Source organism: Bufo bufo, chromosome 5 (assembly GCF_905171765.1).
Source record: "Bufo bufo chromosome 5, aBufBuf1.1, whole genome shotgun sequence".
NCBI lineage: Eukaryota > Metazoa > Chordata > Amphibia > Anura > Bufonidae > Bufo > Bufo bufo.
This window is the reverse complement of record NC_053393.1, coordinates 220,704,232-220,716,895: the sequence shown is the minus strand read 5'-3', so window position 1 is coordinate 220,716,895 and position 12,664 is coordinate 220,704,232. Positions and strand designations below refer to the sequence as shown.

At 43.8% G+C, this 12,664-nt stretch overlaps 1 protein-coding gene across 4 annotated transcripts in view; it reads left to right on the top strand.

Moving 5' to 3' along the window:
• Positions 1 to 12,664, top strand: part of ULK4 (unc-51 like kinase 4) — an 837,710-nt gene that overhangs the window by 273,190 nt on the left and 551,856 nt on the right. For all 4 annotated transcript variants that reach the window (XM_040432903.1, XM_040432904.1, XM_040432901.1 and 1 more), the window contains exons 24-25: positions 1,418 to 1,539; positions 10,037 to 10,093. In XM_040432903.1, the coding sequence (XP_040288837.1) occupies positions 1,418 to 1,539; positions 10,037 to 10,093 (179 nt within the window). The remainder of the gene's footprint in view (positions 1 to 1,417; positions 1,540 to 10,036; positions 10,094 to 12,664) is intronic.

The following is a 12,664-nucleotide window of genomic DNA, read 5'->3' as shown; positions in this document are numbered from 1 at the left end:
GGTCATCCACAGATCCCCCCCGTAAGGGTCATCCACAGATCCCCCCCGTAAGGGTCATCCACAGATCCCCCCCGTAAGGGTCATCCACAGATCCCCCCCGTAAGGGTCATCCACAGATCCCCCCCCGTAAGGGTCATCCACAGATCCCCCCCGTAAGGGTCATCCACAGATCCCCCCCGTAAGGGTCATCCACAGATAGCGCCCCCCCCTCAGTGTCATCCACAGATAGCGCCCCCCCTCAGTGTCATCCACAGATAGCCGCCCCCTCAGTGTCATCCACAGATAGCCGCCCCCTCAGTGTCATCCACAGATAGCCCCCCCCCTCAGTGTCATCCACAGATAGCCCCCCCCCTCAGTGTCATCCACAGATAGCCCCCCCTCAGTGTCATCCACAGATAGCCCCCCCTCAGTGTCATCCACAGATAGCCCCCCCCCTCAGTGTCATCCACAGATAGCCCCCCCCTCAGTGTCATCCACAGATAGCCCCCCCCCCCAGTGTCATCCACAGACAGCCCCCCCCTCAGTGTCATCCACAGATAGCCCCCCCCTCAGTGTCATCCACAGATAGCCCCCCCCTCAGTGTCATCCACAGATAGCCCCCCCCTCAGTGTCATCCACAGATAGCCCCCCCCCTCAGTGTCATCCACAGATAGCCCCCCCCTCAGTGTCATCCACAGATAGCCCCCCCCCTCAGTGTCATCCACAGATCTCCTCCCCACCCAGAGCCGCCTCCTAGCTAATTTATTCACTGCACTTGCCTCTGTATAATTGAAGAGAAGCGCCGTAATCTCGCACAGGCGCACTGGCAGAGGCCAGGAAGACGGTGCATGCGCACTTCGATGCCTCTGCCAGTGCGCCTGTGCGAGATTACGGCGCTTCTCTTCAATTTTTACAGAGGCAAGTGCAGTGAATAAATTAGCTAGGAGGCGGCGCTGGGCGGGGAGATTGCAGGCACAGGCAGCATCGCTTTGCTGCCTGTGACGTTCACAGTGCGCCCTGCGCTGATAAAGTCCTGTTACTGCGCGGGCCGCATGACACGGCTTCGTGGTCCGCATTTGGCCCGCAGGCCGTAGGTTGGGCATCACTGATTTATCAAACTGGTGTAAAGTAGAACTGGCTTAGTTGCCCATAGCAACAAATCAAATTCCACTTTCATTTTTGACAGCTCTTTTGGAAAATGAAAGGTGGAATCTGATTTTTTTTCTATAGGCAAATAAGTTGCCAGTTCTACTTTACACCAGTTTGATAAATTACCCCATATGTACTGTGACTTTATAAGGTTTGCACCCCTGCTTAGACTGATGCAGACAGCCTGAACCATCTGGGCATCCTTGGACCCTGACATTTTGGAGGTTTAGACAGTTTTGGTAAAGCTTCCCACCATTGTATTACCTAATCTTCACAATTTTTCTTGCAGGTGATATTCTCAATTCCTTGTCAAATGTGTCCGGACGCAAACATCCCTCAACGGTCCAGGCTAAACAGCTGAAAATGTGCCTTCCTAATATGGCGATAATACTTCATCTTGTAACGTCCCAGGTTCAGTATTATTTATTATACTTTTGAAGTCTCCATTACAGGGATGAGTAAAAGCACAAACTTGAAAGGTTTTGTTACATGTCAACCGAACTGTTTGGTTGTTGAAACCCCTACCCATCTCGGAAAAGGTCTGGTGTTAGGTACAGGTCATCAATGGAGCAAAGATCATGTGTTTGAAGCCACTCGCTACTGAAATGAATATGCATTTTAGAAACCACTGAATTAGAGCACTCCTATTGACATTTCATAAAACACTTGAAAACATGTGAAAATCAAAAGCTTCCAATACCCAGCCTGTCTATGAACACCTGTTTATTAAAAAAAAACATGGATAATAAGCGTGATTCAAGGAAATCCTGGAAATATTTAAAATAAAATGAATTTGGCTGTTATTTTTCACAAGACTTTTGGTACTGTAGAAACATTTGTCAATGCATGCCTACTAACTATAATATATACACAATAAAACCAAACAAAATGACATTGGGGGCATTTTTCAACGACTTGTGCCGCTGGAGGATGCTCTTAATTTTTGATAAGGTACAAGCCTATTCATAAATTATATAGAACTAAAAAGAATTTATGGATTTAATGTGTAGTAATTAACATGATCAAACACAATTCATGATTACTATATAGCATTTTATTAGTAATCAAAGTACAGACATGATTGACACAACACAATCTATTAAAAACACTTAAAATTCATATGGTACGGATGCCACGCTAGGTAATTAGCGGCACCCTTATTATTAGATTATTTTCAGGTATACGCAAGGTTTGCTATTGGTAGGTCTTGATGACAATCACGTATACGCCTGTGCTCCCTACATACTATTGGCCTATGGGTAGTCATGTGCTTGAGGTAGATTGAAAAATATTTCCCTGCTGGCCCTATATATATATATGCTTCCCATAGCCACACCTCCAGTCATTACCCCTTGAGGAAGCAGACCGTGAAACGTGCGTCAGAGTTTGGATCGGTGGTCTCTTGGTGAGGAGAGATCTGTTACTGGTCAGTATATTGCACCTTTTATACTGATAACTTGGTGTTTGCATTGTTTTGTAGTATATTGGTATATTTTTTCCTCTGCACTTGCTCTGATTTTTTATTAGTCTAAATATATTAGCAAGGTCACTAATTATATTAGATACAGTCAGGTCCATAAATATGGGGACATCGAAACAATTCTAACATTTTTGGCTCTATACACCACCACAATGGATTTGAAATGAAATGAACAAGATGTGCGTTAAAGCAGACTGTCAGCTTTAATGTGAGGCGGATTTACATCCAAATCAGGTGAACGGTGAAGGAATTACAACAGTTTGCATATGTGTCTCCCACTTGTTAAGGGACCAAAAGTAATGGGACAGAATAATAATCATAAATCAAACTTTAACTTTTTAATACTTAGTTGCAAATCCTTTGCAGTCAATTACAGCCTGAAGTCTGGAACGCATATACATCACCAGACGCTGGGTTTCATCCCTGGTGATGCTCTGCTAGGCCTCTACTGCAACTGTCTTCAGTTCCTGCTTGTTCTTGGGGCATTTTCCCTTCAGTTTTGTCTTCAGCAAGTGAAATGCATGCTCAATCGGATTCAGGTCAGGTGATTGACTTGGCCATTGCATAACATTCCACTTCTTTCCCTTAAAAAACTCTTTGGTTGCTTTTGCAGTATGCTTTGGGTCATTGTCCATCTGTACTGTGAAGCGCCGTCCAATGAGTTCTGAAGCATTTGGCTGAATATGAGCAGATAATATTGCCCGAAACACTTCAGGAGTCATCCTGCTGCTTTTGTCAGCAGTCACATCATCAATAAATACAAGAGAACCAGTTCCATTTGTAGCCATACATGACACTACCACCACCATGCTTCACTGATGAGGTGGTATACTTAGGATTATGAGCAGTTCATTTCCTTCTCCATACTTTTCTCTTCCCATCACTCTGGTACAAGTTGATCTTGGTCTCATCTGTCCATAGGATGTTGTTCCAGAACTATGAAGGCTTTTTTAGATGTCGTTTGGCAAACTCTAATCTGGCCTTCCTGTTTTTGAGGCTCACCAATGGTTTACATCTTGTGGTGAACCCTCTGTATTCACTCTGGGGAAGTCTTCTCTTGATTGTTGACTTTGACACACATACACCTACCTCCTGGAGAGTGTTCTCGATCTGGTCAACTGTTGTGAAGGGTGTTTTCTTCACCAGGGAAATAATTCTTCGGTCATCCACCACAGTTGTTTTCCGTGGTCTTCTGTTTTTTTTGGTGTTGCTGAGCTCACCGGTGCATTCCTTCTTTTTCAGAATGTTCCAAACAGTTGTTTTAGCCACGCCTAATGTTTGTGCTATCTCTGATGGGTTTGTTTCGTTTTTTTTCAGCCTAATAATGGCTTGCTTCACTGATAGTGACAGCTCTTTGGATCTCATCTTGAGAGTTGACAGCAACAGATTCCAAATGCAAATAGCACACTTGAAATGAACTCTGGACCTTTTATCTGTTCATTGTAATTGGGATAATGAGGGAATAAAACACACCTGGCCATGGAACAGCTGAGAAGCCAATTGTCCCATTACTTTTGGTCCCTTCACAAGTGGGAGGCACATATGCAAACTGTTGTTATTCCTACACCGTTCACCTGATTTGGATGTAAATACCCTCAAATTAAAGCTGACAGTCTGCAGTTAAAGCACATCTTGTTAGTTTCGTTTCAAATCCATTGTGGTGGTGTATAGAGCCAAAAATTTTAGAATTGTGTTGATGTCCCAATATTTATGGACCTGAATGTATACAATTTTTGCATGTACCATCATTGTACTTTTCCTGACCAGTTTATGCACTTGCACTTTATTGGACTCCCTTACCTCCGTACCACCATTACTATGAATTTTAAGTGTTTTTAATCCATTGTGTTGTGTCAATCATGTACTTTGATTGCTAATAAAATGTTATGTATTAATCATGAATTGTGTTTGAGCATGTTAATTACTACACAGTAAATCCATATATTCTGGTTGGTTCTATGTGTTGTCACGTATATGGTTTAAATATCATTATATGGGGAAGTATTTTTGGTGTTTCTCAACATAAATTAGGCACATCCTCTGCCAGTCTGTGCGCTTAGATCGAAATCTACACCAGCCAGGGTGAAATGATAGTGAATGCCTACCCCCTTCATATGCAACTGTCCTCGGTAAAAATGTCACGGATCCGCTGATCCGTGACATAACCACTCGGAATGCTGAACTGAAAATTTTGCCCAGCTGGACAACTCAGTTTTTAGTGGCCATCTCAAACAGGTTTCACTTTAGTTTTGTGTGTGTGGTTCTTCTACAACCATGGTGCTCATAAAAACGATTACCTACTTATTACATGTTCCAACAAACCCTTAACATTTTCAAAAATAATTTGTTCTTTTATTATCATTGGCTAACCATCGGCTTTGTTTTACCCATACACTTTATAGTAACATAGTATATAAGGCCAAAAAAATACATTTGTCCATCCAGTTCGGCCTGTTATCCTGCAAGTTGATCCAGACGAAGGCAAAAAAACAACAAAAAAACCTGTGAGGTAGAAGCCAAGTTTTCACACTTAAGGGGGAAAAAAGTCCTTCCCGACTCCAATCAGGCAATCAGAATAACTTCCTGGATCAACGACCGCTCTCTAGTAACTATAGCCTGTAATATTATTACACTCCAGAAATTCATCTAAGCCCCTCTTGAACTCTTTTAGTGAACTTACCATCACCACCTCCTCAGGCAGAGAGTTCCATAGTCTCACTGCTCTTACCGTAAAGAGTCCTCTTCTATGTTTGTGTACAAACCTTCTTTCCTTCAGAAGCAGAGGATGTCCCCTCGTCACATTCACAGTCCTGGGGATAATAGATGATGGGAGAGATCTCTGTACTGTCACCTGATATATTTATACATAGTAATTAGATCTCCCCTCAGTAGTATTTTTTCTAAAGTGAATAACCCTAATTTGGATCATCTTTCAGAGTACTGTAGTCCATCCATTCCAGTTATTACTTTAGTTGCTCTCCTCTGAACACTCTCCAGCTCTTCTATGTCTGCCTTGTTCACAGGAGCCCAGAACTGTACACAGTACTCCATGTGTGGTCTGACCAGTGATTTGTAAAGTGGTAGGACTATGTTCTCATCACGGGCATCTATGCCCCTTTTGATGCAACCCATTATCTTATTGGACTTGGCAGCAGCTGCCTGACACTAGTTTTTACAGCTTAGTTTGCTGTGCACTAAAATTCCTAGGTCCTTTTCCATGTCAGTGTTAACCAGTTTTTTACCATTTAGTATGTACGGTTGACTTGCATTATCCCTTCCCATGTGCATAACCTTACATTTGTCAGTGTTAAACCTCATCTTCCACTTTTTTGCCCAACCCTCTAATCTATCCAGATCCTTCTGTAGCAGTATACTTTCCTTTTCTGTGTTAATTACTTTACACAGCTTAGTGTCATCTGCAAAAATTGATATTTTACTGTGCAAGCCTTCTACAAGATCATTAATAAATATATCGAAGAGAATAGGGCCCAATACTGACCCCTGAGGTACCCCAATAGTGACAGTGACCCAATCTGAGTGTGTACCATTAATAACCACCCTCTGCTTTCTATCACTAAGCCAGTTACTTATCCACATACAGACATTTTCTTCCAGTCCAAGCATTCTCATTTTATATACTAACCTTTCATGCGGTACAGTGTCAAATGCTTTGGAGAAGTCCAGATATACGACATCCATTGATTCGCCGCTGTCAAATCTAGAACTTACCTCCTCATAGAAACTGATTAAATTAGTTTGACATGACCGATCCCTCATGAAGCCATGCTGATATGGCGTTATTTGCTTATTTTTATTGAGGTACTCCAAGATAGCATCTCTTAGAAAACCTTCATACAGTTTACCCACAACAGATGTTAAACTTAACGGCCTATAGTATCCGGGCTCTGTTTTTGGACCCTTTTTGAATATTGGCACCACATTTGCTATGCACCAATCCTGTGGAGCACTCCCTGTCAGTATAGAGTCCTTAAATATCAGAAATAAGGGTCTGGCTATGACATTAGTTAATTCTCTTTGGATACGGAGGTGTATGCCATCCAGTCCTGGCGATTTGTCTATTTTAATCTTTTTAAGACGCCACTGTACTTCTTCCTGGGTTAGACAAGGCACTTTTAATGGGGAATTAACTTTTACATTCTGCATTTCATCTGAAAGTTTATTTTCCTCAGTGAATACAGTGGAGAAAAAAAATATTTAATAGCTTTGCTTTCTCCTCATCGCTCTCTGCAACTCCCCCCTCATTATTCTGTAGAGGGCCGACACCTTCAGATTTATACTTTTTACCATTTATATAATTGAACATTTTAGGTTTTGTTTTGCTCTCTTTGGCAATTAATCTCTCAGTCTCTAGTTTGGCTGCTTTTATTTGTTTTTTACATATTCTATTTTTTTCCTTATAGTTTTTCAGTGCTTCCTCGCTACCCTCCTGTTTTAGTGATTTAAAGGGGACCTGTCATGTGGATATTTGATTATAATCTAACTAATTATATACAATCATTAACTACTAAAAAGTGCCTTAGATGTATTCACTTACTGGTGTGACAGATGGTTACCTCATAATATACACACAAAGATGCCGCATGCTAATAAGCTGATTTGAGTCCAGTGTGATGTCATTGAGTCCAGCGTATATTTAATTCAGAGCTATAGCCATTCCCCTGCCCACCTGCTGCTGATTCATATGGGGAAAAAAACTGTCATTCAGCAGCAGTTGGACGTTGAGAGTCAGGAGCTCATGAATATTCATGACTCATCATTATCAGCTGGAGCTTTTCAATACAAGATGTTGGCAGATTGACTGGGTCAATTAAAGAAAGTGACCCAGCATTTTGCTAAGCGAATCAGTCACTTATTTATGTTGCCCTTAGTTAGGACTAGAGTTGTTGCGATACCAATTTTTTTATTCGGTTTCGATACCATGAAAAAGTATTGCGATACTCGATAGCATTCGATACCACGTGAAAAAAAAAAAAGCCACATGCATTCTGCATTTTAAAAAATGGCGAATCGCGCAGTATTTTTTTATTTTTTCTGTTCTGGCGTTCACCGCATAGATTTTTTTTATATTTTAATAGTTTGGACTTTTCTGACGTGGCAATATGTAATATGTTTATTATTTATACATTTTATATGTGAAATTGGGAAAAGGGGGTGATTCATACTTCATATGTTGGTGGGGTATTTTTTTCCTTTTTTTTTTACACTTTTTATTTAATAACGATTCCCCCCCCTAGGGGCCAGAACCTGGGATCTTTTCATCCCTTGTCCTATTCACCCTGATAGAGCTCTATCAGGGTAATTAGGACTTCACACTGTCCCTGCTGCTCTGTGCTCTGTGCACACAGCATCACGGATGTTACCATGGCAGCCAGGGCTTCAGTAGCGTCCTGGCTGCCATGGCAACTGATCGGAGCCCCAGGCTTACACAGCTGGGGCTCCGATCAGAAGCTGCCACTGCACCACCAATGAGGGGGAGGGGAGAGGACCTTGTGGCCACTGCCACCAATGATTTTAATACTGGGGTGGTAGAGAGGGGCCGGCACCAATGATTTTAATGGGATGCGGGGTTGAGGGGGGGGGGGGGAGAAGGGGCACACTGCACCACCAATGATAATTACCCCTTAATACAGGAGGCGGGTGTCAGGGGCAGGATGCCGGCAATGCGATTCTGCTACCGGCACCCGCCTCCTGTATTATGGGTTAAAGTCTACTTTTCCTGGGTCCAGACTTTCAGTATTAGGCTACACAGAGCGGCGCCCAGCGATGTCCCAGCACTTACTATTATTCCTGGGCGCCGCTCCGTTCGCCCGCTGTGCCCCATTACTGTCTCCTCTCCTGCTCCACATGCTGATTACTATCGGAGGGATGGGGAGGAGACATCAGCTTCACTAGTGGGCGTTCCTTCTCCCTGGCTGTAGCGCTGTCCAATCGCAGCGCAGGAAGGAACGCCCACTAGAGAAGCTGATGTCTCCTCCCCATCCCTCCGATAGTAATCAGCATGTGGAGCAGGAGAGGAGACAGTAATGGGGCACAGCGGGCAAACGGAGCGGCGCCCAGGACTAATGGTGAGTGCTGGGACATCGCTGGGCGCGGCTCTGTGTAGGAAAAGTACTATCATTGATGGCGCAGTGCGCCCGCCCCTCCTCCACCCCTCTCTTCTCATTGGTGGCAGCGGCGGCAGCAGCACAGGGGGAGGGAGAGACTGCTTCCTTCTCCCCGTGCTGCTGAGAGAACATGAGCGCGCTGAGAGCAGCGCTCTCATGTTCAGAGATACTAGACTGCGCAGAAGCGCAGCCCAGTATCGAAAAAATGGAAATCCCGGTATCGTATCGATACCGGGACAGAAGTATCGATTGGGTATCGAAATTTCGATACCCGCAACAACCCTAGTTAGGACACCATAAAACTGGTGACAGGTTCCCTTTAAATGTTTTTTTTTGTTGTCATTTATTGCTTTCTTTACAGTTCTATTTATCCACATTGGTTTCTTCTTGTTCCTTAACCTTTTATTCCCATAAAGTATGTACCTCTCACAATTAGATTTTAGAATGCTTTTAAAAATATCCCATTTCGTGGCTGTATTTTTATTTTTGAGGACTTTGTCCCAGTTAGTTAGGCCTATGGCCTCTCTTAGTTGGCTAAATTTAGCTTTTTTGAAGTTTGCTCCGATGCGCTCCCTTGCCCTGCGCTAGATCGCGCGGGCACGAGTTCTTTTGTTTTAAATAACACACTGCTGGGCGGAAGCTTTCACCCGACAGTGTGTTCGATGACGCAGTTTTACTGGCTAGGGCAGCGCTAAAGCCCGCCCATCAGTGCCGGTGACACCGGGCTTCCTGGCAGCCCCATGGATAGCCCGGTTTGTCACCGGAACTCCTAAAATGCCTTTGCCTTGCGCGATTTAGCGCACGGCAAAGGAGAGCATCGGAGCATGAACTTCTCCGATGCTTAAGTCAAGGGGGCGGCCTGGGTGAAAATGGAGGTATGTCCGGGTTCAGCTCTGAACCTGGACAACTCCTTTAAGGAAGCTCCACCTGCCTCTAACTTTGTCATTGGTTCTGATATGGACCATGACCTCTGGATCTTTTACAGCCCCTCCCAATAATCTGTCAACCCGATCAGCAATGTGTCGAACTTGAGCGCCAGAAAGACAACACATGGTTCGACGATCCCGATCATTGTGACAGATTGCCCTATCTGTACCCCTAATAATTGAGTCTCCCAGTACCAGCACCTGTCTGGCCTGCCCTGCTCTCCTGGTCCCCTGCTTACTGGAGCTGACATTCTCCTGACTGGCAGAGGAAGTGTCAGGCTGCAACAGTGCTCTCCCTGAACCGACATCCCTCTCATCTGCCAACCATACAAACTTGTTGATGTGCCCTTTATTAATACCTATTTTTATTTTAACAGGTATTTCGTCCCCAGGTGATCACCAATGAATTTATCTACAACTATGGCTCTTTGCTAGTAAGTTAGATTGTTATTATGTGACTATATACAATTGTGGATACATTATATTCCCTTTGGGCAACTTAGTGAAAAAGCAAATGCAATTTCCATTTTTATACCTTATTCCAGACTTTTTTACATAACCCATGGGAGGCCAGCTTTTATCCACACACTGCTTTATTCCAGTATTTCAGTTTGGAATCTTCGCCTGTTTTAATTTGCTTTTTAGTATGCACTTGATATTTTATTATTAAAGGGGTTGTCTGAGTTAAAATGTTATTATACAAATCTGCAGTGAGACTGGTAAAATAATAAAATATCTTACCTCATCTTCACCCTCCGATCCTGCGCTGCTGCTCCTTCCTCTTCCTTGGGCTGCAGCCAATCACATATCACGTTGTGGTTGCTGCAGTGGCGTCTCATATACTGCTGCAGCCAGTCTCAGACCTCAGCAGTCTCTGGCCATACACCATCCTGAGGCCACTGACTCTGACACTTTGAAATTGTAGATGACATTACCACTGCAGCCGCCACAATAAATCACTGAGTGCAGACCAGGGAAGAGGAAGAAACAACAGCAATGGATTGGAGGGGCTAGTGAAGATAAGGTAAGTTATTAGTTTACTATAATTATACCGTTTTTTGTTTTTTTTACTGTATTTTATTAGTATAATCCAATTTTAACTCTGACTACCCCTTTAAAGCTACTGTTCCTGAAATTTAGCAGAAGCATGTCGGATCCTCAGCTGTCGGAGATGCATGGGGACCACAAGGAGAAGACAGAAGCAGTTTATTACCATTTCTGCCTTCTCTTATCCTCGGTGCATAGCACTCACTGAGCGCTATGCAGTGAATAGAGAAAGCGACAATGGTGTTCTTGGGTATAGCAGATACTATATCATTAGTTTTATACCATAATTTTAAACTACTGTATGTTCACACAGCTTTATAATTGTTTGGAAAAAGTCCAATGAGGAATCTGTGGCAGAAAATCTGAATCTGAATCCACAGATTTTTTTTCCACAGATTTGCTGCTCAAGGTCTATTCAGTGCGGATAATTCACTGCCGTTTCCGTTGTGGATTTAAAATCCACGGCCATATGAACGGTAGCTCAGATTCCCAAAAAGCGAAAACAATAGGACACAACAAATTACCACCTTGTGAACGTGTACCCTTAGTCTTGCTAGAGTGTCTGGCTTACTATCTATGCTGTCGAAGGAATTATACTCTTTAGCCTTTATTTGCAATCCCTATTTTAATTTTTTTACTGTACTTTAAATATACTTAGTCTATTAGAACTCTTTAATTGTGAAAATATAGCTTTTTGTTAATTGGTTATGCAGTATATGTGCTTATAGGTGCGGATCCGTCTGTGCAGATACCAGACGGATCCGCACCGAACGCAAGTGTGAAAGTAGCCTAAGAAATGGGAGCCAACGTATATAAGATAGGGGTTTCAATACATCATCACCCTCCTAATTCTCCCTTATTAAGGTATTGTCAGGAATTCACCTGTCCCCTGTAACATACTTACACATTCCCATGGGGCGGAATGGCCATATCATGTGACACTTGCATATACCGTAGGCAGGAAGAGTGAAGGTCATTTTGTATCTAACTTTTCCTTCCAGCTGATTTGGGAATTCCTGCCCATTGAAATGCATTGGCGATTTCTTGTTATAATTAATTGTGTATTTTTTAGCACCCTAAGGCCTCATGCACACGACCGTTGTGTGCACCCGTGGCCGTTGTTACGTTTTGCGTGATTTTCTGCGGACCCATTGACTTTCAATGGGTCCGTTAAAAAACTCGGAAAATGCACTGTTTTTCATCCGCCTCCATGATCCGTGTATCCTGTCCGTCCAAAAAATATGACCTGTCCTATTTTTTTGACGGACAACAGGTCAGTGAAAAAACACGGATGCACACAAGATTGGCATCCGTGTCCGTGATCCGTGTCCTTAGGCTACTTTCATACAGACGGATCCGAAGATCCATCTGCATAAAAGCTTTTTCAGAGCTGAGTTTTCACTTCGTGAAAACTCAAATCCGACAGTATATTCTAACACAGAGGTGTTCCCATAGTGATGGGGACGCTTCTAGTTAGAATATACTACGAACTGTGTACATGACTGCCCCCTGCTGCCTGGCAGCACCCGATCTCTTACAGGGGGCTGTGATCCGCACAATTAACCCCTCAGGTGCCACCCCTGAAGGGGTTAATTGTGCGTATCATAGCCCCCTGTAAGAGATCAGGGGCTGCCAGGCAGCAGGGGGCAGACCCCCCTCCCTCCCCAGTTTTAATTTCATTGGTGGTCAGTGCGGCCCCTTCCAGCCCCCCCCTCCCTCCCTTTATTGTATTATCATTGGTAGCCAGTGTGCGCCAGCCCCCCCTCCCTCCGTCTATTGTATTATCATTGGTGGCCAGTGTGCGGCCCCCCCTCCCTCCCTTTATTGTATTATCATTGGTAGCCAGTGTGCGGCCCCCCTCCCTCCCTCTATTGTTTTATCATTGGTGGCCAGTGTGCGCCCCCCCGGCCCCCCCTCCATTGTATTAATATCATTGGTGGCCAGTGTGTGGCCTCCCC